Genomic DNA, 27,099 nt, shown 5'->3' with positions numbered 1-27,099 from the left:
GGTTTGTTGGGGGGACCCGAGCCCCGGGGCGGGAGTGCCGCCGCACTTCCCAAGCGGCGCACTATCCAGTGCGCCACCGGGCCGGCCCCAAAAAATCTTTTTATTTTGAACAAAAAGTTGGGAGTGTTAATCAGGGTCCAAGATACCATGTACTAAATTTGAAAAAATGGATGTCTTCAATTATGTAAGGAGGTGCTCCCTCTCAGATTTTACCGAGCATTTTATTCTTTGTAACAAATTTATAGACCAAAGGAACAAAAGGCCATATTTTAGATAAAAACAGCAATATCAGCAAAGATGAGAGGTAGAAGTTATCTCTGAAATTCTGAAATTCTATGAGTAGTAGAGACCCAAGAAAATCATGTAAAATGTATCATCTATGCACGTGAATACTGCTATTTTATTCTTTCAAGTACATTATTCTTGATACTTTAAAAATTTAATTAGGAGGAATGGTCTGAATTAGCAACAAGACTAAAAAATAGGTTGTTATAAGATATAGTTAAAAAAAGAAAAAAAGATGTAATTCAGTTTTTATTGTACTTCAAGCACATTCAATATGTGGAGCAATTACTGAAAAAACTATTGAATAGAAGAAGTTTGTAGCCAGCTGTTATAAGAGATAAGAATTTTTTAGAGCATCATTTAGGTCCACAAACATGTTATACTGTTAAGATTAAACCAATGTTTTTCTCAAATATTTTAAATGTTTTCCTCACTCTCTTATTTATACTGTTAACATAATAAACCCTTTCATCATAGATAACAATAAGGTAACTTTGAGAATAAGCCCTACCTGAATTTTTATAAATTACTGTTTAGTGGAATCAGATGTCACCTTATTACTGGAACCTGTTTTACATATCTTCAATGTTCAAAAGACTAGACTAACAACTACCCTAATGCTGTTTAGACCAGATTAATAAACATCAAAGAATTACCAGTAAGAGAGATATATGTATATACTATTATATATCCTTGTGTTTATAGTCACTTGATTTGACTTATCAAAAAACCAAAATATTGAAATAGCAAGTTTTTGTTTAACTTTCATTTAATATTGTTACTCCGTTAGTATGGTTTTATAAAAGAGAGCTAAATGTGTAGTAGGGAGAGATAACTAGAACGCACATTATATCTGTGCTACAAAATATTCTAACAGAAAAATTACTTAGCAGTGTACACACACCTTTAGAAGAAGCTTGTAATGTTTGCTTGAAGTATTAATATTAATGTCTTTTATTATTAATACAGAATGAAATGAATGTAAAAAGGGAAAGTGAGTATAAATCCACACTTTCTGAAGATATTTATAATACACTAGACAATTTGTTAGGAGGTAAGTATCTCTTTGTTGACCATAGGCAAAACAGAGAAACAGATTTTTTTTGTGTTCTGTGTTAATAACAATAATAATAGCCAGGTACCATGCTAATCTCTATAGACATTATCACATTTAATATGTAAACACTCTTACGAAATAAAGTTTTTAAAATTGAATTAAGGGCTGTTTTTATCTCCATTTTACAGATGAGAAGAGTAAAATGTTTATGATCAATGTTGTGAAGATGTCAGCTTTCCTCAGATTGGCATATTAATGCAATTTAATTTATCCTAAGTTGAACCTAACATGTAGAAGTGAAAAAAATTTTTAAAAATACCCAGTACGGTTTTGAAAAAGAAGATGTGGAGACTTGTCCTGCCAGATGACAAGATTTATTATAGAGTTATAGTAATTATAACAATGGTTTATAAGCAGAAGGGTTATAAATCAGTGGAATAAATAGAATACAGGGTCCAAAAATAGACCCATTAATATATGTGGACACTTGGTTTTTGGTAGAGGTGTCATCATAAATCCATGGGAGAAGAATGGATTATTCATTCAATTGTGCTGAAACAGTTGGCTCTATATGTAGGAAATGATTAGACTCTTACCTCCTGCTGACTAGAGAAGTAAGTCCACATGGGTAAAGGTCTACATGTGAACTGCAAAGCTCTAACTTGCAAAGAAAATTTAGAAAATGCCTTTATGAAAACAGGCAAGGGAAAGATTTCTTAAGACATGAGAAATACAAACCATAGTTGATACATTAAACTACATTAAAACAAGAAAACTTCTATATGACCAAAGTATAATCAAAGTAAAAAGAAACAAACCATAGAGAAGATACATGCAATGTATATAATTAAGGAATTGGTATCCAAAACAAACTCCAAATCAATAAGAAAAAGACATAACTCAATAGAAAAACAGGCAACCTATATGTATTAGTTTTCTAGGGCTGACACAACAAAACACCATAGATCGGGTGACTTAACTAACAGAAATAAAATTTCTCACAGTTCTAGAGTCTGGAAGACCAAGATTAAGGAGGTAGCAGGGATGCTTTCTCCTGAGGCCTCTCTTTGGCTTTCAGATGGTCACTTTCTTGCTTTGTCCCTACATGGCCTTTTCTCTTTGTACCTGCCTTTCTGGTGTCTCTTCCTCTTATAAGGACATCAGTTATACTGGATTTGGGCCTACCCTGGTGACCTCATTTAACCTCAATTACCTCATTGAAGGCCTGATCTCCAAATACAGTCACATTTCTAAGGTACTGGGGGTTAGGCTTTCAACGTCTGAATTTGGGAAGGACACATTCAACCCATAACAGTATATAACAGGCAGATCACAGAAAAGGAAACCTGCAAGACCATTAAATCCATGAAAAGATGTACACTAAAATGGCCACAGTAAAATACCATTTCAGCCTATCAGTTTGACATGTTTTGGAGGGGTTTAGAGCAGAGGAACTCTTATGCTACTTGTGGAAGTATAAATTGGTACAACCACTTTGGAGAGCAATTTTGCAATTCTAATAAAGTTATAGATAGGTATTTTCTATAATCCAGCAATTCTACTTGTAATTATATACCCAGATACTAGACAAAAATTCTTAGATTGGTGTACAAGAAGACATGTATAAGGCTGTTCACTGCAGTGCTGTTTTTAAAGGCACAATTAGAAGCAACTTAACTAGGCAACTAAAAGGAATAAAGTATAATCTGTCAGTAGAATGAACTAGATCTACATGTATTTACATGGCTAAGTCTCAAAAGCAAACTTTTGAGTGAAATAAAGACTTTCATATGGGTATATAGTGTGATGCTATTTATGTAAAAATTTTAAACACAATACTCTATTTTCATGGTTCTCCTGGAGTGCTGCAGGATATTTTGAAATTTGAGGGAAATGGTGATACTGGACATCTGTTAGACTACTAGCTCAAGGTAGTTCATTATTTCAATATAAGCCCATGCTACAGTCCTTTCTATGATGTCTTATTTGCAAAGCTAGGTTTTTGGAGGTTGTTATGATAAGAAAACAAGTCCTGTGTGAAATCAATGATGAGTAAGAAGCGACAGAGGATGTTACCTAATCTGATTCCTTGGTTTGAGACCCTGTGTGGTGCTTAACAGTACACATCCAAGTACAGAGTATGGTTGTCTCAGAATAAAATAATGTATTTTTCTTTTACTTTATGTGTATTTTCAAATAGCTAATAAGTTGTTAAGACGAAAGCTTAGTAACTTGTTTGAGCTTAACTACTTACAAAATGAAACTGTTAGGTGTTCTTTAATCCAGGGGTGTTGTGAAAAAATTATTGAGGTGTTAAGGGTGTCACAAGATGAGGAAGTCTGGGGACTTGAAATATATTATTTAGCTGCATAAAAGAGTGGTAAAAGTAGAAAAATATGATGGGAAGGATGAATATGTCCAGGCTTCAGTACGGTGGTTATCTCTGGGAAGGGGGTGGAGGAGAAAGTTCTAGATAGAAGGAAGGGATCACTAATTAATTTTGTACATTTTATATCTTGTAATTTTTGTCTTATTTACTTCTGATTTTTTAAAGACGTGTATTAAATCTGGATAATTTGTCATATTGAGAAATAGTATAGCAAACCATTTAGAAGTAGTATTCTAGAATGTCGGCTATACTGCTTAGCAGCTTTGTGACCATAGGCAGGTGACTTGTCTCTTATGTCTCAGTTTCCAATCTGTAAAATAGGGATAATATTTTACTGACTTCATGGGATTGTAGTGAGATTAAACAAGTTTATGTGTGTTTGCTATTTTACAATTCTCTTTGCTTTTGTATCTTTTTGAAACATTTTATAATTAAAACATTTAAAAATTACGGTATAATAAAAGAATTTTGAAGCTATCTTGGAATTTGTTCTAATGGTATTTGACCAGAATGATATATAGCAAACTTTTTTGTAGCAGTCGGTTGGGGATATCTTCCCCTTGTAAAAAGTTGTTTTGTTTGTCAACACCAAGCCGTGCTAAAATCCACACAACGCATAAGGTTGAAATAATATATGATTTTTAAAAGGCTTCAATGGTTTATTTCATAAATACGTATATAACTGTTACTATGTAAATTTATGGTGAACTCATTCTTATTTCCTTCTCTCTCTAATGAGATATCAACACTGGAAATTACTTACAGAATGTACTAATTCAGCCAATTGACACCAGCATTTCTTCCTTGAGACCATTTGAACCCATTTGCAAATTTCACTGGATAGAAGCATTTAATGATGAAATGACAACATTTCAAAATCTGACAGACGACTTAACTTACACAGAGAGGCCAGAATTGCAGAGCCATGTATACAGCAATGCAAAAGACACTGATATAAAACAAGATTCATTTAAAGAAAATCCAATGGAAACTAGCATTTCTGCAAATAAAGACCAACTTGCTAGTGAGTGTGTCAGACAACTGACTACAAGCCAACCATTCATCCATTGCAGTGGAGAGACACTGAAATTCACAGAAAGGTCACTGGCTGAAAGTACTGCCAAGGAATCTGCCCTCAACATTAAGCAACCTGAAAGCTTCTTGTATGAGGTAGGTCTACACAAAGGTGACAAACCATTGTATAAAGAAAATAGCTCTAACCTGTTTGATCTGATAATTATAAAACCAAGGAGGTAAGATTGTTGATGGTCATTAAAGCCTGTGGGGTATTAAAGGATATGTTGTTTTCCTTTTTTAAAAAAACCATTTATGTAATCTGAGACTATTCCAAGTAGTGCTAAATCATCTAATCAGCATGAGGGACTTTGCTTGTCTGGGGAAAATGCATTCTGAGATCTTAACCAATACAGAAACAAATTTTTCTAATAAAATAAAATAAAGTCTGTACTTGGAGATTCCCTTTACAAAATGGTAATTTCTATGAGGATCAGGACTCTGTGTTACTCATCCTTTTATGTGCCATAGCATCTACATCGAAGTTTTTATATTTGTCGAATCAAATTGGCTGAAACAAGTAGAATATAAGTGAAAGGTTAAGAAGAAGAGGAGTGCAAATGTATTAATTAAATTATTTGACAAGAAAAGCTTAAGATTTTTCTATCATGTAGGACTTTATTGACATGCAAAAGAAATTAGTTTTTCTACCAGAGTGAAAACATTAATTTGTCTTTTGGTTTATTGATTCTGGGCACACATATAGTATCCTAAGAGCACTGAAAATACTAATAGTATAAATTCTAAGTACTCTTTGGACAAAAAAAATAAAGATTCTAAGAACTGGTGTGGGTAAATAGATATAATCCAAGAATAGTATAATTAATACCTTTTCAATGTGAGTTTGATGAGAAAAGCTATGGTCATTATGTTTCATTTACAAGCATGAGCACGGTTTGTTTATTTATTTGGAAGTATATGGCAGCATTTAAAAGAGGACTTTATTTCCCCATGTTGATTTCTGGAAAACAGTATTTTAAAAATATGCTTGATTAGGGTTTCTCTAGATTGTTTCTTCCTCTTTCCATTACATTAGTCATTTTCTTCAGTTAGTCAATAGATCTTTCAGGCATCTATTATGTGCCAGGCCCTGTGCTATGGGTTGGTTATATAATGGTTACAAAACAAGTACAAAGATGTGCTTCTTATCCTCATGAGGAATACCATCCTAGTAGAGGAGATGGACATTAATCAGATAATCACACAAATAAATGTAAAATTGCAACTATGATAAGTTCTGTGAATAAAAGTTACATATACAGTGTATGTAGAGTGAATATGTTATATATATATTTTTAATGTTATATAAAGTTACATATAAACTTGCAACTATGATGAGTGCTGTAAGTGTAAGTAGGATGGGCATCTACAATAAGGATACTGCCCTGGTCAGGGAGTCTGGAGAAGGCTACCCTAGAGAAATGGTCATTGAGATGAGCTTTAAAGGATAAGTAGAAGTTAATTAGGCAACTGTGGGTGGGAGAGCTTTCCATGCAGGAAGAACAACATCTGCAAACCCTGTGGGTACAGGGAGCATGGTACCTGCTAGGACCTGAAGGAAGCCTGGGGTCTAGGAAGCCCTGGGCTGGAGGCAGCAGGAGGGGTGTAGTAGATGAGGATGGAGAGGTGGCATGGGTCAGATATTGTCTGAGTCCATTTTATGCTGCTATAACAGAATACATGGACTGGGGAATTTATAATGAACAGAAATTTATTTGGCTCACAATTTTGAAGACTGGGAAGTCCAAGAGCATGGTGCTGGCACCTGATGAGGGCATTCATGCTGCGTCATCCCATGGCAGAGCGCAGAAGGGCAAGAGAGGGTGAGTGCAACAGAGCAGGAGGGAGCTGAATTCACTTTTATAACAAATTCACTTTTGCAATAACTAACCCACTCCAGCCATAATGACATGAATCCATTTAAGAGGGTAGAGCCCTCATGACCTAATCAGCTCTTACCAGGCCCCACTTCCTAACACTGTTGTATTGGGGATTAAAGTTCCAACACATGAACTTTGGGGGACACATTCAAACCTTAGCAGACATCAAGAGCAGATATCAGGACCTTGCATGCCTCAATAAGAATAGTTGTCTTTATCCCAGAGCAATTAAAAAAACACCAAAATACATGGATCTGTTATCTTTAAATTCTAGAGAATTATATAGCCCAACCTTAATGGATATCTTTTGCTGGTTTCTCAATGTCATATTTATTTTAGCATTTCTTACCACAATTTACTGTTCTTTTTCAAAGCCCCCAAAACCTGTGTCATAGGCATAAAATTGGTTATGAGGCATCTCTTTCGGTATTCTAATATTCATAGCGTAATGAGGTAATGGACTGAATGAGGAATAAAAAAAAGTCTATTCAAAAAACACCTTCACAGTCTATAAGGCAATTGGTACATTTATTTGTTTTAATTCACTTGAAGTCAAAAAAAAGTGTCTTATATTGCACGTTTCTCTTGGTCCTGGGGGGTCTCAGGAGGCAGGACTACACATAGCCTCTGCCAGGAGTCCCCCAGGGAGCAGGGCTGCACGCAGCCCTGACAGGAGAGTGCAGCGAGGTGAGTTGCTGAGGGCATACCTTGAGCTAGGGGCTGCTGCCTAGGGAGGTGGGCAGCCAGAAACCAGACACAAAGTTCTGGGACTTAGTGCATGCACTAAGCAACTTTATTGGGTAAAAGCATGTCTTATATATGTTTTAGCCAGCTGTAAACCCCTCCCATACCTCGCCATCTCCTAGATAACTGAAGAGGAAGTCTGTGGTTTGTGGTTAAGCTTTGAGAATTTTTGCTGACCCAGTCTTTTTGCATTTCTGCTGACAGTCTAAATCCTGGAGTGCAAGAGTGCCTCCATCTTTAACAGGTGTTCTCCTTCATTTTCCTCCAGTCCACCCTTTTTTCTTTTAAAAGCAGGCTTGCCAATGTTGGCAAAGTCGAAATACATACAATAAAAAGCAATCTGATTGGGGCCGGCCCGGTGGCGCACTGCTACAGTGCGCCGCTTGGGAAGCTCCGCCAAGGGTTCGGATCCCACATGCAGACCGGCCGCTCACTGGGAGTTGCAAAACAAATGGCTGACTGTGAACAAGCACACGTACTGTTTGGTGTGCCACCTGCTCCCTCTGGTGCTGATAACATTGAACAACATGTCACACTGACTACTTTCTATGTCAGATTTTTTCCATTGTGTGCCTTCCTGACCTTTAACTCAGTGAGTCACAATGGATTCCTATAAATTGGAAACTACATGTTGTATATTTGTATTCCCTTGATGACTGTGTGTGCATTAATTTGTGAGTCGATAGTAAGATCCTAGTATCCCTGGATCTACATTCTAAACACTCTTGACAAAATTGAGTCTTATTTGTATTTTTAGTTTTATTTACAAAATTGCCCTATAATTGAAGTAATTGTTTGTCTTTCATCTCACATGGAAAGGAAAAATGTGGTGTTGATGGCTCATCATCCCCTTGCCTTTTTGTGTATTGCCAAGCCCATCTTTGGAAAGTGCTACCCAAGGATGTGGGATAGCTCAATCAAATTTCCCTTCCTTTGGCAAATTACTAGTGTTTGATAAACACTTTTTCATGACTAGCCCTGGCAAGGATAAATTGCAAAATGCTAAGCTATTAAAAGGCATATATCACTTCTTATTAGTATGACTATATAAATGCATAATAGTACAATTTACTTGTCCTGGATGAGTTTCATTAAATTTTATACTATGTAGCCAGGACTGCTCAGTTTTGATGCTTTGGTCATTTGTTTCACTTGTTGGAATTCTACATGTATTATTATTTGTCAGATTTACAAATTTGGCCTGCCAGACCTATCGAGGATATATCCAGTTTTTCCATCCTATTCCTATAAATGTACTATCAGTTGTAAGTTCACCTAACTTGGGTAAGCACTGACTTGAGCTTCTCCGTCACATTCCTATTTTACTAGCTATAAAGTTTCATTTTGTCTGTTGGTACTACTGCCCACAATTGTTTCATTCCCCCATTTAAATTCACCACTAACATTACTGTTTGTGTCATACTCTCTTTGAATTTTGTGTTTGTTACAACTCCAAAAATAATAAGGTCTATGGACACATAACTGTACTCCTTTGGTAAAAGAAGTGAGCAACCTAAGCATTTCAGGACATGCTTCTAAAATATCTTGAAATTGATTGCAATCTTTTCAATTACAACACCAAGTTTTATTGCTTTTCTTACATTGAGACCCTTGAGCAGTATGATTTGGTTTACAACTGATTTGATTTACAAGTCCTTGCTTTAATGCCCAAGTGGTATTAAAGATTATAGGCTTATGTCCTTGGAATATTCTGCTGATGGAATCTGAAATCCATTCAAGTCCACTACAATTTGGTCCCCAATAATACTCAGTTACATTTAAAGGCAAGGTGGCATTTGTACAATTAAATGGCTTACAATAAACTGTATTTTTTGGACATTGAGTATTTAAATATTTTTCAAATAACCATACCCATTGTTTTCCTATTTGAAGCCCCAAATTATTGTTTCCATATTCTGTACCATTTCTGTGTCCTCTAAGTCTCCACATATGGGTATTGTTTCCTGCCCAATGCAGCTGTGTTATGTAATGGTTTGGGGGAAGACATCCAAATTGAGTATTGGCTGCTGCACAAAACCAAGGGACTTTTTGAGGACTTACAAGTGTAGGTGCACTAGACCATTTTAACAACTCTAGCCTAAAACCTTGACATATGGGGACCCACAAAAGTGCTAAAATACAGATCCATATAATATTCTTACCTTTTCCTGCCGGCAACAAAGGGATACTCATGTCCTTTTCCTCTTCAGATGAGCTGGTGGTTTACAGTTCCTGTTGCCTCCATCTCTCTTTCTCCCGTTGAAGCTGAAGCATCCTTAATTCTTCTACTATTTTATTCTCCTCGGATGGTCCTGCCTTTTGGGATCTCATTTCTATTTGTTCAGTTTAACTACCCCTCCTTTCCAATAATCCTCTTCTGATAATATAATAGCTGCTTGAAGAACACATGGTGGGCATTTGTAAGGCCATCCACAAGTTCCTCTGGGGCTAGGATGAGTTTCTTCCACCATATGATTTATTAATTGTCCTAACTGCACTAAATAAGATCCATGAGGCTTTGGAGCACCATATGGTTCACTCCAATGGGGAACTTTAACACCAGGGCACCACATACATATGTTCCCAAACTTTGGCAACAACTGTATGTGTTTGACCCATTTTACCTTTTGTTCCCATCCTTTCACTGAGACATATCTTTTAGGTCCACAAAAGTATTGATCCAATATCTTTTTTGTATTTGGATTAATCTCTGTTCTGTACCTTTTCTATGTTTGTTCCACATTGAACGAGTAACCTGTGTTAACCGTCTAGGAATAGTTTGCTTATGCACTACCGTAAGTTCACTAGGGTGCAACTCTTGGCCATTAATGATGTAAGGAATAATCATGGCTTCTTCTTGTCCAAAGCAAAAAGCATCCATCCATTGAATAGTAACTTTGGGATTCATCTGAACTCTAGGCTTCATCTGAAAAAATTCTTTTTGTTAGATGGTTAGGAACTACTTTTACCTCTCTAGTTGTAAGTTCTAATACTCTGATGCCTGCTCTTTCCCACTGCAGAGTGCCTGGGCCTCTCCACCCTGTTCGAGGTGACTTGGGATCCTTATACAAAAATTTACAAGAATTAGTTAAAGTTTGCATATGCTTACATGTTTCTAACTGAGTTTTTAAGTTCTGTTGCTCCACCCATGCCTCTGCTCTTGTATACCCATCTCCACCCTTCTTTTCAAAATTGAGGCAAAATACTGTCCACAACAGAGCATTAATGGTGTCTTCAAATAACTCTTTTTACCTTTTTGAAGTGTTGTTTAATTAATTATGTGTACCCCCTACTTTTCCCCGACTCTGAGGATGGTATGGAATGCCATGATGCTATTTAATCCCTAATTGTTTACACATCACTTGTACTCTATCTGCTACAAAACCTGGTCCATTATCACTTCGGATTTCTTTTGGGAGCCCTGCCACATGAATGATCTGAAACAGAGCTGTCCGTATATGTTTTGCTGTTTCTCCCTTTTGTGGACTAACCCTTATCATTTTTGTTTGTATGTCAACTGCTACATACACATATTTATAAAGTCCTAACTCAGACATGTGTGTGACATCCATCTGCCAAACACCTTCTTGGTTTTTTAACTAACTATATCCCTCTCCTGTAGCAGTATCCTGCTGTTGGCAGTCTTTACATAACTGTGTAATATGCTTCGCTAATCCTAAAGGAAGATGAAACTTTCTTGCTAGTTGTCGGGGGTTTGCAGGTGTTACATCATGCCACTGTTCTGCTTCCTGAAAAGTTTCTGAGGTGAAACAGGCCATGTCATCTGGAGCTGACTTTTGTAACTTTGCTTCCCCCATCTCTTCAGCAGCTATAATATATAAAATAACAACTGGATTGCTCTTTTGAATATTTATTCCCTTTTTAGTAAAATTTACAACTTGTAATATTAATTCTGTTGAATAACTTTGTTTAACAGTTGACTGTAATAATAACAATCCTTTTATAGCTAATTCATAATTTAATTGCATCTGTGCTATTTGCATTTCATCCAATTGGAGGTATATTCCTGTAAATATTTGTCTTTTTTCCTGGGCTGCAACATAACAATCTCTGGCTGCTTTTATTTGCCACCCAGGGAAACAAAGTTCTGACTACTGTGGCAGTAAGTCCTTCTCTTCTGCAGTAAGACCTACATTTCCCTGGGCCAAATTGTCAGCCTCTTCATTCCCTGGCACCCCTTGATGTCCTGGCACCCACTGTAAATATATTTTCTTTGTTTGTAATAATTCCCAGATTTCTTGCCAAATGGGATTTTCCTCTTTCCACGCATAGTCAGACATTAACTGAATACATGTCCATAAATATTTACTGTCTGTAACTATGTTCATTTGATTATATTTTAATTGTAATGCTAATAAAAATGTCCTAACTTCTGCTTGCTGAGCTGTTCCCTCAAATTCTGTTACTTTATTATTATTTACATTCTCCCATATAGCACTACGAGCTGGCTGTCCCTTCTTTCTAGATCCATTTATATAAATTGTAGGGTCTGTGACTGGAACAGCACTTTTCCATATACAAGGATAACTTAAACATTCACTTTTATCAAAAATTTTGTTAGGTGCCATACCAAATTTGCAATTTAATAACCAAATTTCTGTTCCCTCTAATCCTTCTTGTAATAAATACTCAAAAGTAGCCTTTTCTCTGTGCAACCAAACTTCATCTGGAACTTTTCCCAATAGTATGATTATTTCTAAAACCATATGATTTGCTAAAGCCACACATTTCTGTGCTTCAGTTTTTATTTTTCTGTCTTTGCTAGTCCCGTATCCCCATCAGAGCACCTTATGCTTTTGATGAACAGCTCCTTGAGCTACTTGATTCCACACAATGCTAAGACTAACTAGTTCCTTTTCTTGATGATAAGGCATTCCTTCCTGCTGTGTTAACATTTGTTGTATTACATCTACCTCATATTGAGTTTTTTTATTCCATGATCTTTTACTTAATATGTTTTGATCTACTGTTAATAACTTCTGAATGTTTTCTGTTTGTATCTTAGGATGTATTTGTTTTAACCAATTAATTCTTCCTAATACTCGTTGAACATTATTTAATGTTTTTGGTTTACTATCCAATAGCTGATAGCTATGTGGTTTCCACGTTTGGGGTTCTAAAATATATCCTAAATATTTTACTGCTTTGTCCCCATCACTATTCTGTATTTTATCTTGAGGGGTTTCAAATCCCCACTTTTTAAATTCCTCTTGTAACTCTTCAACTACTTGTTTATGTTTGAGAGCTGTATAATTTGTTCCTATTAAAATATAATCCATATATACATAACATGTTATGCCAGGGTGTTTTGATTTCCGTGGTGTTATTATTTTTTCTAAAGTACATTGATACCCTTTTGGAGACCCTATCAACCCTTGTGGTAAAACTTTCTGTTTAAATCTTATACCTGGCCCTGCATTATTCTTTTGAGGTACTATAAATGCTGTTAACTCACTTATTTCTTCATCTAATGGGATGGCGAAATAACCATCTTTTATATCAATAACAGTAAATGCTTTACCTGTGAAAACCCTGCTGGATGAGGAAAATACCTGAGTTTCTGTTCCTACATCTATTCCTTTGTTTAATTTCCTAAAATCCATAAGCATCCTCCACTTACCAGATTTCTTTTTTATTAAAAATACAGGTGTATTATAAGGATTTTCTGGACCTACTCTTTGTGTCTTTTTTTCCTGTTCTAATTCAGCACAAATTTCTTGTAATGCTTTAATTTTTTCTTCAGATAATGGCCATTGCTTAACCTGTGGTCCTCTAAATCCTGGCAACAATTTAAATTTCACTGGTGTTAACTGTTGATTTAACATTGTACACACAAAGTGTACTCCAAATTTGCTTAACTTATCTCTCCCTAATAAATTTATAGGTGTGGGACACACTATTGCTTTACCTAAAATTGTGTTTTTATTCCATGTCATTTTAATTTGATCATATTTAATTCCCGTTTGACTTCCCCCTATTCCCATTACAAATTGCTGGCCAATGTTTCTTCCTATTGGGGGTGGCTTTGCCCAAATTGAAATATCTGCTCCTGTATCTAGTAAAACCTTAATCTCGGTCCCTGCACACTGTATCAGTGTTATTGGTCTTTGTTGCAAACTGGTAATTTTGGGGAAAGTGACTTGGTTTTCTCTTCTTCCACTGGTGCTGATGGCAGAACAGGCTATGATACCAATGCCTGGGCTCCCTGTCCTGAGCCCACTTTCCTGTTTTTTGTTCTGCATAACCTGGCAATGTGTCCCTTTTTTCCACATTTGAAACATGTAACATCTTTACTAGCTGTAGCCTTTCTTTGCTGCTTACAATCTTTTTTTCATATGGCCTAGTTTATTGCAATAAAAACATCTAGGCTCTTACTGGTTCCCTTTTCCTTTAAAGAGAGCTGCTGCAAAAGCCTCTGCCATCATGGTTTGTTAGTTGGTCACTGTACCCACGGATCTGCAGCAATGTATCCTTTCAGCAATTTCTGCATCCATAGGCAAGTGAGCCATGATCTTTTTACAATCTTCCTTTGCATTTTCAAAAGCCAATTTATCCTGTAAGTATCTACTAACTGCTAAAGGTAAAAAAACCTTTTCCAATGCTTCAAATAGCCTATACAAAAAAATCCTTATGTGACTCTCGAGGAATTTGCACAATTTTTGTTACTGCAAGTGGTTTCTGAACTAATTTGACTCCTTCCCTACCTGCATTGACAACCCACTCCTGGAAGGTTGATCTATTGGGGTCCTGCTTGTGCATCTGGTAAATTATTGCTTGGGGATTCTCCTACTATTTTGTCCCCTGTCAATTGACTTGGAAAAACATCTTGCTGTATGGGGTTTTGTTGATCCCATTCATCTTTGTGTTTTGCTAAGAATTCTTTTAGAATTGATTTTTGTTCAGCATTCCCAGGTGCTTGAGCAATTAAGCCTTTTACTTCTACCTGGCATAAATCCTGCATACATAAAACTTGCATTCAAGTGATAGTTTCTGAGCTCAGTAATCCACAATGACTAATGATGTCAAAGAAATCTGCCATAACTCAAGGGTGCAGAGGAGAACACATAGTTCCTCCTGGACCTTGGATTACTGGGTACACCTGCTTACCTTCTCCTTATATATTTCTTGAGCCTGAGATCTGGCCAGCATCTTGAAACTCAAAATATACCTTTTTTAGTTCCTCAGTGGTCCTTACTGCCACTCCCAACATTTCCCTGTACAGAAATACCTGCAGGGCTTGCACAGCTACAGACAACTCTGGGTGCTCTTTTTTTGCTTTCTGAAGGGCACTTATCCCTTCCCTAAGTTCCCTGACATCTAGTGTCCCAGTTTCAGGAAACGTTGGGCAATAAACATGTGCCTGCCGAAATGCCCTATAAGTATCCTCAGGTGCCCAGTGTGTTGTCTTCCCTGTTTCCTTCAGTTTCTCTACTGATTGGCAATGCTTAATGCCTTGTATGACCGAAGTAATAAGCCTTGCTGACGCAACAGTCCCCATCCTGCTATAGGCTACTGCTACCCGGACCTAGCCGCAGAGACTCACCTGTCTGCTGTCCTGCAGACTTCCGTCTGGTCCTTGGGTCAACCTTCAAGTCCCTGTTCGGGCACCAAGTCTGCACATTTCTCTTGGTCCTGGGGGTCTCAGGAGGCAAGACTACACATAGCCTCTGCCAGGAGTCCCCCAGGGAGCAGGGCCGCATGCAGCCCTGACAAGAGAGTGCAGAGAGGTGAGTTGCTCAGGTCATGCCTTGAGCCTAGGGGCTGCTGCTTGGGGAGGTAGGCAACCAGAAACCAGACACAAAGTTCTGGGACTTAGTGCATGCACTAAGCAACTTTATTGGGTAAAAGCATGTCTTATATATGTTTTAGCCAGGTGTAAACCCCTCCCATACCTCCCCATGTCCTAGGTAACTGAAGAGGAAGTCTGTGGTTTGTGGTTAAGCTTTGAGAATTTTTGCTGACCCAGTCAGTCTTTTTGCATTTCTGCTGACAGTCTAAATCCTGGAGTGCAAGAGTGCCTCCATCTTTAACAGGTGTTCTCCTTCATTTTCCTCCATTATATGTGTTCAGAAAAGTTTGCAACATAGAAAATGGTGAGAGAATTAATGCTTAATTTTTCTTTTGTCAAAGTAAATGTGATACATATCTCTGTTGTATACCTACTGCTTGTATTCTGTGCTGTTAGTTGCTCTACATACATTTAACAATTAATACTTAGATATTAATTTTTGTTAAGTAGGCATTATTATTGGAAGTAGATATTATTATTGATCCTTTATAGCTGAGAAAATCTAACTAGGGATCTAGAATTCAAGGCCAGCTCTGACTCCAAAGTGCATGATCTTTCTACTCTTTCACACTTATTTACTGTAATTTACAGACCGCAGTTTCTTCAAAAGAAGTACAGAACTCTGGGGAGATTCCAGAGATGCCAGTCAGTCACCAAAAGGAAATCACAGCGGATGACATGGAGAGTCCATGGATTGCCTCAACTTGGTCTCCTGCAGGCACCTTCTGGAGTAGTGGGACATCTCTGGAGAATTGCAGGGCACCTGAAATGGAGCAAAGTTTTGAAAGCTTACAACCTCTGGAAGAGGACATGTGTTTAAATGATGTCTTATGGAAATTAAAATGTACTAACAGAGAGCAGCAAACGCAGATCCAAGACCTCCAGTATAGTAACCTGCATTTAAAAAAGAAAGTTAAAGAACTTCAGATGAAGATTACCAAACAGCACGTGTTGGTTGACATCATAAATAAGCTAAAGGAGAATGCTGAAGAGTTAATTGAAGACAAATACAGAATAATCCTAGAGAAAAATCATGCTAATAAGACATTGCAGAATTTGCAAGAGATTTTAGCCAACACCGAAGAACATCTTCAGGAATCTGGAAAAGAGAAGGAAACCTTACAGCTTGAACTTAAAAAGATCAAGGCCAGTTATATTTGTTTACAGGAAAGGTACATGACTGAAATGCAACAAAAAAATAAATTCGTAAGTCAGTGCATAGAGATGGACAAAGTCTTAAGCAAGAAAGAAGATGAGGTTAAGAGACTGCAGCATCTCAAAGGAAAATTGGAAAAGGCCACCACTTCTGCTTTGGACTTGTTGAAAAGGAAAAAAGAGTCCCGAGAACAAGAGTTCTTGTCTTTGCAGGAGGAATTCTGGAAACGTGAAACAGAAAACCTGGAAGAAAGACAGAAATTGAAATCTAAACTTGATAAATTGGTTGTTCAAGTTAAGAATTTGCAGTTCACATGTGAAACTGAAGGAGCTAAGAATACAGAACTTCAGCAACAGATCAATACAGTAAAAAATGAAAATGCAGTACTTCAGCAGCAGATTGCAAAGAGTGAAGAGCAAAATTATGTCCCTAAATTTCAGATAGCTCAGTTACAGGAGCAATTAGAAGAAGTCATGGAGCCAGATGCTACTAAGGTATTGCTGCAGATTCTGAATCTCTAATACAGAATTTCAAGAGTTTCTAGTAGTCTGGCGATGCATATTTATTTATTTATTTTTTTCCTTTTTTTTGGTCTTTTTTCATGACTGGTAACAGGATCGCAACCCTTGGTTTCGCGTCTGCACCGCACTCAACCAGTGAGTGGACCGGTCTCTATACGGGATCTGAACACTCGGCGGGAACGCTGCCGCGCTCCCAAGTGCCACACTCTACCGAGTGCGCCACCGTATATGAAGACATTATTGCCTTTTTCATTCCAATTTTTTCACAAGTATATGATAGAGTTTTCCAGAAGCCATGTGACATTTGATATAATTGCTCTTATGGCTGATGAAATGTGTGAAGCGAATATGAGAATCCAGCTGTCTTTTATTAAGCCAGCATTAAAAATATTTGCAAAAAATGTGTAACAGTGCCACTCCTTTCGCTAAATTTTTTATTTTAGAAGATGTGGTAATTTTTCACTAAAAAATTGTTATGTTTATACATAATGGGCTTATTATTAGTGAAATGAATTAGTAAATAATTCTAAATTAAAAATTAAATTAAATTTCTAATACAATAAATATTGGTAGCTATAACTCACATAAACAAAAGATTTTTGGGGTCCTCAATAATTTTTAAGCATATAAAGGGGTCCCAAGGTAAAAAGTTTGAGAACTACTGCTCTGGGTTTTAAGGAGTGGTATTTTATTCAGCATTTTACTTAAAAAGTATTCCAGGTCCTATGTCTTTATTATGACGAGTCTGAATTGTGTGCATGTAGGGTACAAAGATGATACATTCTAACCTGTTCCTGAGTTGCTCACCTTGTGAGGAAGGGAGCCTGAATTCCTTAGATGTGACAAGAGCTTCCCAGCTGACCTCCAAAATTCACAGTCTTCTGGCTCTGATGGTAGGACTTCTCACATGCCAGGTAATACAAAAAGAATTCAGTTTTTAGTAGGGAGTGAAAAAATATTGGAGTTGGACTAAACCACGAAAGGCAATAAAAAGTGACAGAATTGTTACAGAAAAAAAAAATGGAAGGCAAAATACACACCCCCAAACCAACCAATCAGAACTTCCTTCCTCCTGCTGCTGCTTTTTGTTTATCTTTCTTCAACACTGAATTCCCACAAGTCTAAAATAAGATAAAATGTAACATACTCATATAAGATAAAAAAGACATCAAGTGAACGCCTTCATTTAGTACTTCTCCATTTCAGAGCAATAGTCTTGTACTCTGGGTCAGTATGCTCCTAGTAATTAGTGATTGTTCACATTCATGAGCTGTTTACCTAATCTAAAAAACAGGTTTTGGGTGCGGGGTGGCGGGGGAGCTGTGTGTATTAGTAGAAAGAAAAATGAAGGTAGTGTCGGAGGGTTCAAATACTGGCTTTGCCACTTCCTGGATATGTGACTTGGCCAAATAACCTTTCTCAGCCTTAGTTTCCTCATCCTAAATGAGGGAAATGATACTTGCTGCTGCTTGGGATACCACAAGCACTACACTTAATGAGAGAATATATTGAAGGGCATGTGCTTGATAGGTTCTCTAATTTATTTTCTCTTCCCTTCTATTGATATACATTTATTTTATCATAAGAGTATTCATCTGAGCTGAAATTTGGGGGCATAGGTTTGCCATGTTACTGATCCAAGACAAACCCTATTTCTGTTTTGTTTTAGCTGAAATTTATTGAACGTTAGCATTTATTTAATGCTAGAGACTGAGCTAAGCATTTTATGCACAGATCACAAAGTGGTGGCTCACAGACTATGTCCACCTAAAGTTTTATTTTTAAGGGTTTGAATTTGAATGTGGTACAGGTTCTTCTTTGTTGCAAACTTTTCACCTCACTTTGCCCCTTCGTACATTTGCTTTCTCACTGTATTTCTTTGGGTTTCTTCTGTCTCACTGGTGGCTGCTGTTCATACTATCTTATTTGCTGGCTGCTGCTTCTCTTCCAGACCTTTCAATGATAGAGTGTGTCATCAGCCCTCTTCTTAGTAGATCACATCCCATCCCAAACAAATATTATGTGCTTGCTTATTCTGTATTACCCACCCCTACTGGAAATAAGAGCCTTTAAGATCAGAGATTTGGCATGTTGTATGCCCAATGCCTAATACAGGGTTCAGCTCATTATAGGCAGTCAAAAAGTATTTGCTACCTGATGGCCTGTCCTTGCAGGCATTTAAGTTTGTTGTTCCTGGCTCTTACGAATTATTTCTTTCAATCCTTACCTCATTCTTTATATTATTAGGCTTTAAAAAAAAAAAAGTCCTTGCAGGCATTTAAGTTTGTTGTTCCTGGCTCTTACGAATTATTTCTTTCAATCCTTATCTCATTCTTTATATTATTAGGCTTTAAAAAAAAACACACACACACACAGAAAAAGAAACTAAGGCTTGCTTAGAATAGTTGAGTTTCTTGTCCAAAGTATCACATATGGTTAAGTGACAGATCTCAGATACAAACCCATGCACTTTTGAGTAGGAGGTTACATTGGTTCAAGTACCTTCATTCCAGGTATGCTTGAAATATTTAGAGTTTCAGAATTGTTGAGGATGTCTGATTGTTCTGGTGTCAGGTATAGCAATTTGTCTAAAATTTGGATTCGTAATCTGACTAGGCTAAGGTGGGTATGTATGCATGAATGTGTAAGTATGCATAGTTATAGATGAAGGTTAACTTCCCAGCAGTTATACTAATCTGTCCCAGTAACAACTTATGTACAAGTTTAAATCAATACGAAGCCTTTCGGTACTAACTCTTGTGAGGAGTAGTTGAAGAATGCAGTTCAATATGACTTTATCTCCCTTGGTTTACTCACTTATTTTGGAAGGGAGATTTGTTTCATTTACGTTTTTTGCTTCCTCCTTTTAGATCTACTGAAAGCTTTTAAATCTACTTTCTCAAATTGTCACCCTTAGGACATCACCATTCCCAATGCTGAACATTTCAGAGAGAGTGAAAAAGTTAGTGATATAATGCTGCAAAACTTGAAGAGTTTCTACCTTAAAAAGAAAAATCTAGATGAAGAGGTACTATATTCTTCATTCTAAAAATTGTATCATATTTAGTGAAAAAAAAAAGTTTAAAAAAGGGTAATAATATAGAAGTAACTCTTAAAAATGTGGATTATTTTAAGAAGTATTTTGGGGGGCCAGATAACTTTACTACACCTCTCGTTAAGGAAATATAATGTTCGACATTTGACTTGTTTTATAACTTAAGTCTGTACTGGAAAATCTCAGTCATCTACAAAAAATTTGGGATGATTATTTTTTTGCTTTTACATGGCACTACTGATTCCTGTGGAATAGTTTGTTTTGACATTCCTATAGTGATTCCAAACTTCATCACTTAGAATAATGGAAACATTGAAAACAAATTGTTTCTCAAGTGGGAGAAGGGTAAGGGCAAGGTTCCTGGAGTTTCAGTTACTCTTTTCCTGATGTGGAGAAGAGATTGAGGGATAAAATTAAGAGACTAAATTAAATACGGAAGGTAACAATAGAATGTTAAATTGTGCCCATTTTAATCTCAGAGGAATACAGAAATGACAATTTTGTCTGACTAAAGGAATAAAAACTTAAAGTCTGGAATCTTGGATCATGACAGATTCAGTTCTGTACTACTACTCTAAACTGACATGGGTAGAAAGTATGTTGCAGGTATTCTGGGGAATCTCTCTGTTTTTAGCTAACCTGCATTGGAAAGAACCAAGTCATGCGGACAAACTACTGGTCTGCACTTCTGCAGAGAGGTCTTCAAAAATAAGTCCGTCTGAGGATGTTACAAAAATACAATTTCAGATATTTATGTTCTTTTGATTAATTTTTGTATAATTACTGAAATACTGCTAGATGAAATGGTATGATATCTGCAATTTGATTCAGTGAAGGGATGGAGGGAGGAGGGGAGTGGTTGGGGATATAAATATGAGATTGGCCATTAGCTGTTAATTGTTGAAACTCAATGTTAGTTACATGGGGGCTCATTAAAGTTTTTTCTCTTATTTAATTTTTTATTTTTGTTTTTCTTTTTTTTTTAGTGGCTGGCTGGTACAGGGATCAAACCCTTGACCTTGGTGTTATCAGCACCACACTCTAACCAACTTAGCTAACTGGCCAGCCCCTCTATTTATTTTAAACATTGGAATTTTTTCATAAAAAATATTTTGTGCAGCACACTTTTCCTCACTGATATTTGGAAAAGTCTGAATATTGAATATTAAGATATTATTATTATATGTAATATATATGTATATGAGCAGACAAGAAGTGATTATAAATTGCATGCAGACAAGTTGGCTATTTTTCTCTTTAAAGAAGAATTTTAATAGCCCGACTGTAATAACAATTGAATGTTACAATAAGCTCCTTGGAGACCCCAAGACCAACCCAAGATTTGATGATTTGCTGAAGGAGTCACAGGACTCAGCCAACAGTCTTACAGCTATGATTTATTACAGCAAAAGCATACAATGTAAAATCAGCTAAGGAAGGGAAAGGAACATGGGGCATAGTACAGAGGAAACAAGACTCAAGCTTCCAAGAGCCCTCGTGGAGTCACACGGATGTGCTTCATTCCTCCACAATGAGTTGCGATCACAGGTGTGAAATGTTATCTACCAGGGAAGCTCTTTAGAGACTCAGTGCCCAAGGTTTTTATTGGGAGCTGTTCATGTAGGTACTGTCTGCCTGGCACATAACAAAATTCCAGACCCAAAGAAGGAGAGTAAGTGCTCAGCTTAAACCACCTGCTTTAGACATATTGGTTGGGCATAGTGAGCTGTTCATATCAGGGAATAGTGGAAGCCCTGCTGCAATCCAAGTCCCGGATTGCCAGTAAAGGGGCAGCTTTTCCAGCAGGTCTTTCTAAGCCTTGCAGTCTTAGGCCTACTGTGTGAACTTTTTTCCTCACAAGAGCTGTAAGAACAGTTTATCTTTTGGAGACCAGAGATTGGACTGTGTGTGGTTTGATGATTTTATTATAAATGTTACAGAATGTAGTTTTTTCCCTCTCCTCTGAAATATAAAATGTTTTTTTCTTAGCTACTGAAACATAAAGACAAAATCACAACCCTTAGAGAGTTAATTGATAATGAAAAAGCATTTCAAGATCATATTATTGAGGTGAGTTTAACATTTATTATGAACTGTCTTTACCATACAAAAATCGATTTCAGATATTTATATTCTTTTGGTAAATTTGTTGAAGTCCTTCTAGATCTAAGTTCTATAATTCTATGCTTCCAGCCAGTGATGATTTTTAGACTAATTATTTATTGTCAGATGTTCCAAGGAGTGTGAAAGTATTGAAAATGAGCACAAATATATTTAATCTCAGGTAAGAGACTTTGATTCGAATGAAGCCAAGAATGTCAGAGATGTACCTATCATATTGGCAGCCAAACTGGATAAGTACCACAGTCTAAATGAGGAGCTTGATTTCTTGGTAAGAAAGACCTTTTGTTACCTTGATATCGTTTTTGTACACACACCATTTTACTTACAAGTTTTAAGAAATTATAAACCTTCAAAAAATTTGCTCATTAAAATGGTCACACACTGATTGCCAGTATTATTCACGCACAAAAGTACGCAATTTATGTTTGCATTTTTAGGTTTTAAATTTTTAAATATTGTCCCACCTGGTTTCTGTTTAGACTAATAAGATTTATTTCTTTCAAAATGCAGAAATAAAAAGATATGGGCTATTTTTCATAATGGATGAAGCACATTTATATTGTTATATGTGCCACCATAATAGCTATGCACAGCAACCATAACTAAGGGGTGCTTTGGGAAATAGCACTCACAGTTTACTTTAGATGGCATGTAAAGATAAAGTCAGATAAAACAGGAAATATGTGTTAGAACAAAATTAAAATAGAGCCTTCATATGTAGATAGTTACAGAGCAATTGAACAATTCAGTTGGGTCTCATCAGAATGAAAAATACTATTAACATAATTGATTTTTAATAGCAGTTAATTAGAGAAGTCTATCATATTTGTCAAATATTAAAAAGCAGCATTCTGTATTAAATTTATTCCACACCAATTCATCTGTAGGAGAAAAGAGAAAGCCCAATGAAGCAATGGTTCAAAGGTTTCTTCTTTTCTAATTCATTAATTTTTTTTCATTCACTAAGTAATATCGACTTCCCACAGAAGCTTAAGGAATGCTAGTCACTGTGGAGATAGAAAGCTAAATCAAACATAAGCCCTGTCTCTAAGGAATCTAGAAAAAAAGATAAAATTCATAAATAACTGTTTACAGGGAGTAAACAGAAAGTTTTTAGAAAAGAGATACAGTGACTGGCACCTGACATAGTAGGTGTTTGTCAAATGACTGGAGTTCAGAAGAGAAGAGATGATTTCCAAGTGGGAGGATCATGGAAGACTTTGCTAAGGAGTGGCCGTTGGACCAGTAAGGTTTGGGCATAGAGAGACAAGAGGAGAGCGGTCAGTACCTTCTGTCATTCATTAGCAACTTCTATGCTTCAGGCCCTGGAGATACAAAGACAATGAGAGTGAACCTTAATCTTCCCAGCAATGGGAAGCTGAAGAGAACAACGATGCCAATGGCAGAGTGTCAGACATGCCAAGTTGCCTTCAAAATGCACAGCAGTCTTTGCTGTACAAACCGTGTCTCAGAGAAACTAACTAATCGACAAGGGAGAGTTCTTCATTGAAGAATGTTAGCTGTTAAAAGCAGAAGAAAAGGTACATCTGGAAAATTATATTTTGCATCCCTGTATAAAATAAGGAATCTAAACAATTATCATAATGGCTGCTAGTACCTTTAGGTTCAAGACTGATAGGGAAATTTAATGAATAGGTCAGACTGGCAAATACCTGAAGTCACTGATCAATCATGACCCTGCTAAAGGTGAGACAGGCAGACCTGTGCCTCCTGATGTGATGGAGAGGAGCACACAATACCATCTGTGACGTGACTGAACCCGAAAACTAGCCTCTGCACCAAACTACAAGAGGACAGGAAGTACAGTGGGTAAAGAATCGTATCAATGACACTGGGACAACAAATTCAGAATGTGGAGAATTCTAATAAATAAAAAATTGTCATGAGAAAAGGGAGGGAGAAGAGGAAAATAACTGTTATAGGCTGAAAGAGACTAGAGGCTTAAAGGACAAATCCTCCAAATGCAGTGTGTGAAACCCAGCAAAGCAACCGTAAAAAGATACTTGCGAGGTAAAAGTAGAAAATTGAACTCAGTCTGCATATTAGATAATATTGAGAAAGTATTGTTAATTTTAATAGATCTGACAGTGGTATCATTGTGTTTTTCAAAGTCATTATCTGTTAGAGATACATATTGAAGAGTATTTATGAGTGAATTAATATGACAAAGTTTGCTTTAAAATACTCCTGTAAAACGAAAAGGTGGCAGTGTGTAGGGTGGGGTTGGAGAGATACAAAACAATAATGGAAAAATGTTGATAATTGTTGAAGTTAAGTGATGGGTACATGGAAGTTCATTACCTTATCCCCTCTACTTTTGTATGTGCGACATTGTCCAAAATAGAAAGCGTTTTGTTTTTGTTTTTCTGAAGTGCAGGATGTGCTCCAGAAGGCTCACTCCTACTCTCTAAGGAACTCTGGGCTGACAGGCATTGGTCTGCTGGAGTTCAGTTTGATGGCTCACCCTCACCGGGGACGTTGTCACGTGCTTCTCTTGTGGGCCTTCTGATCCCTTGCCATTGGTTCTTCTTTACCCGTCTGACCCTGCCACCTGCTCCATTCACCTGACCTCCTCCATCCTGAGGCAGGGGCCTTCACTCCAGCTTTGCCTTCTGACTGGCTGTAGCATCCTGGGTGTTTCACTGTCAAGGGCAAGATGTTTCCTGATTCTAGAAGACCTTGATAAGGTTCACCAAAGTTAGGGGTTTGGTCAGAGGGAAAAAGGCAAGAATCCACGTAATGGTACTGATGTTCAGGGTTCAAGTTGGGCTTGTAGTAAGTTCCTCCTAGGTCCCATCTTCAGTAATTAGGAAGCTTTTTATAAAAGTAAAGTATCCTTTAAACAGTATTATAGAATAGTTAAATTTTAAAAACAAAAATGGTATCCTAAAACACACCACCTCAGTATGGCAATCCATAGATTACATAATGCATTTACCTAATTTATTATTTTGGTAGCCCTTAAAATTAGCAGTTTGTTAAATTGTAAAGAAAATATTATACTTAGAAGATAGCATATTCTGGGCCGGCCCGGTGGCGCACTGAAGAGTGCGCCACTTGGGAGCGCAGCGGTGCTCCCGCTGAGGGTTCGGATCCCATGTGGAGACCGGTTCCCGCTCACTGGCTGAGCGCAGTGCGGGCGCAACACCGAGGGTTGCGATCCCGTTACCAGTCAGTAAAAAAGACAAAAAGGAAAAAAAAAAACAAAAGAAGATAGCATATTCTTTTCATTTTCACATTCATCTCCCATAGTCACAAGAATAAGAAAAGAACAAATATTATGCAAAGTAAAAAATTACTGCCGTAGGAAAAATTTTCTAAGAGAGTCAAAAGAAAAAATTCAAATTCCAGTATTTCACAGTCCACCCAAACTATGAAAGATACTCACCATTCCTGAATTTGGCATAGTACTACCTTGAGAATACTTTATAGTTTGTGGGTCTCTCTGCTGCTGACCAATCTCCTGAGAAAGAGTCTAGGGTCACCGGAACTTGGGTCACACAAGTGGAAGGGCTATCCGGCCAGATGGAATCTTAGTTCCTCAGTTTCCATAGGAAGATGTCAACCTCACCACCTGTTTCCTTGTTTTCTCAAGCATCCTGGGCATTTTACAGTAGTCCTTCTGATATTCTGGCCCTATTCCTCACCTTCCTGGTTCTGATTTCCCTAAGTCCTATTCTAAAGCAAGTGCAGGAAACAATATTTGTATGACAGACTGTTGAAAAGTATCACATCAATCATATTTGCTGACCAACGATTAGCAAGAGCTTATTTAAGAGCTCTTGTATCTCTGAAGGAATATCTGTGCAGTCCTTTTGTTCCCCTAGTAGTTCCTCAGTAAAAAGAAAAACACATTTTACATCTTGATCGAATGCGTATATGCACACACAGCTGAAACACTGGATTTTTAAATTTTATTTTGTTCCATTTTATTTTTTATGTCAGTCATGAATTCATTTCACTGCTTAATAAGGAGCCACAGCTTGGATCATGTTTATTATCAGAAAGCTGCTGCTTGGAACATACAATCTCGGTCATCACAGAATTGCTTTTACTGAATAGTGTTTTCGTGTTAGGCCCTCAGCAATCCTAGTAAACATCTTTTTTATTTGCTGCAGAGAGAGAGTTGTTTCACTTAGTGCCAATTGCATGAGAACTTCCTTTGAGATCTCAGGTATGTTTTCATCACATGAATAATGAAAACCACGTAACTTACCAGATTTCCATTTCGTTTTAGCTACCCAGGAAGGTTATTACCAAATATATGGCACTGTAGTATATGTCTTAATTGTCTACATATCTGCATGTTGTTTTTCACATGCTATATCCATTCTGGTTTAATGTTTTGTTTTTATTTTATATTTAATGTTTACAATCGCAAAACCTTTGTGTAAATAATTGAGAAATTAATCAATCAGCCAGTCTTTATATATCACAATTTGCAAGGCTGATCGTAATGATGACTGGCTGGTCCACCATGATGGTGAATGTTACTTCTACCTTGACATACTTTCTCTGTAAGTTGATATTAGCAGAATGTAAGACAACCCTATATGAGTAAAGTGTTAATGCAAGTAAAAGCCTCTTAGAAAATTTTGAATTACAACCTAGATAGAGCTAAATACTCTGGCCGTATGGCCAGGCCACTTGCACCTCAAGTCATAGGGAGCCTCAGTGATCCTCTCAGGTGTGGTAGGCAGGATAATGGTCCCCCAAAGATGTCTACACCTAGTCCTCAGAGCATGGCAAAAAGGACTTTGCATCCCTAAATAAAGGAATCTAGGCAATTATGGCAAAAGTGACTTTGCACATGTGATTAAATAGAGGATCTTGAGATGTAGAGATAGATACTGGATTATCAAGGTGTATCCAGTCTAATCACTTGAGTTCTTAAAAGCAGAGAACCCCTTTTTAAGATGGCAACAGGTCTGGAGTGGCCGTGCCAGGAGACAGCGCGACCCTGAGAAGTGTGCGCTGTGATAC

At 37.1% G+C, this 27,099-nt stretch overlaps 1 protein-coding gene across 1 annotated transcript in view; it reads left to right on the top strand.

Moving 5' to 3' along the window:
* Window positions 1-27,099, top strand: part of CAGE1 (cancer antigen 1) — a gene marked incomplete at its 3' end in the record, with an annotated part of 42,644 nt that overhangs the window by 3,125 nt on the left and 12,420 nt on the right. Inside the window, exons 3-9 of the mRNA XM_008580094.1 lie at window positions 1,255-1,339; window positions 4,471-4,901; window positions 15,831-16,889; window positions 17,681-17,830; window positions 19,834-19,944; window positions 21,961-22,041; window positions 22,256-22,363. Coding sequence (XP_008578316.1) covers window positions 1,255-1,339; window positions 4,471-4,901; window positions 15,831-16,889; window positions 17,681-17,830; window positions 19,834-19,944; window positions 21,961-22,041; window positions 22,256-22,363 — 2,025 coding nt within the window. The remainder of the gene's footprint in view (window positions 1-1,254; window positions 1,340-4,470; window positions 4,902-15,830; window positions 16,890-17,680; window positions 17,831-19,833; window positions 19,945-21,960; window positions 22,042-22,255; window positions 22,364-27,099) is intronic.

The sequence above is a fragment of the Galeopterus variegatus genome, unplaced genomic scaffold (assembly GCF_000696425.1).
Source record: "Galeopterus variegatus unplaced genomic scaffold, G_variegatus-3.0.2 Scaffold2016, whole genome shotgun sequence".
NCBI lineage: Eukaryota > Metazoa > Chordata > Mammalia > Dermoptera > Cynocephalidae > Galeopterus > Galeopterus variegatus.
Note: the sequence above shows the minus strand (reverse complement) of the source record. Positions and strands in the feature narration are given on the sequence as shown.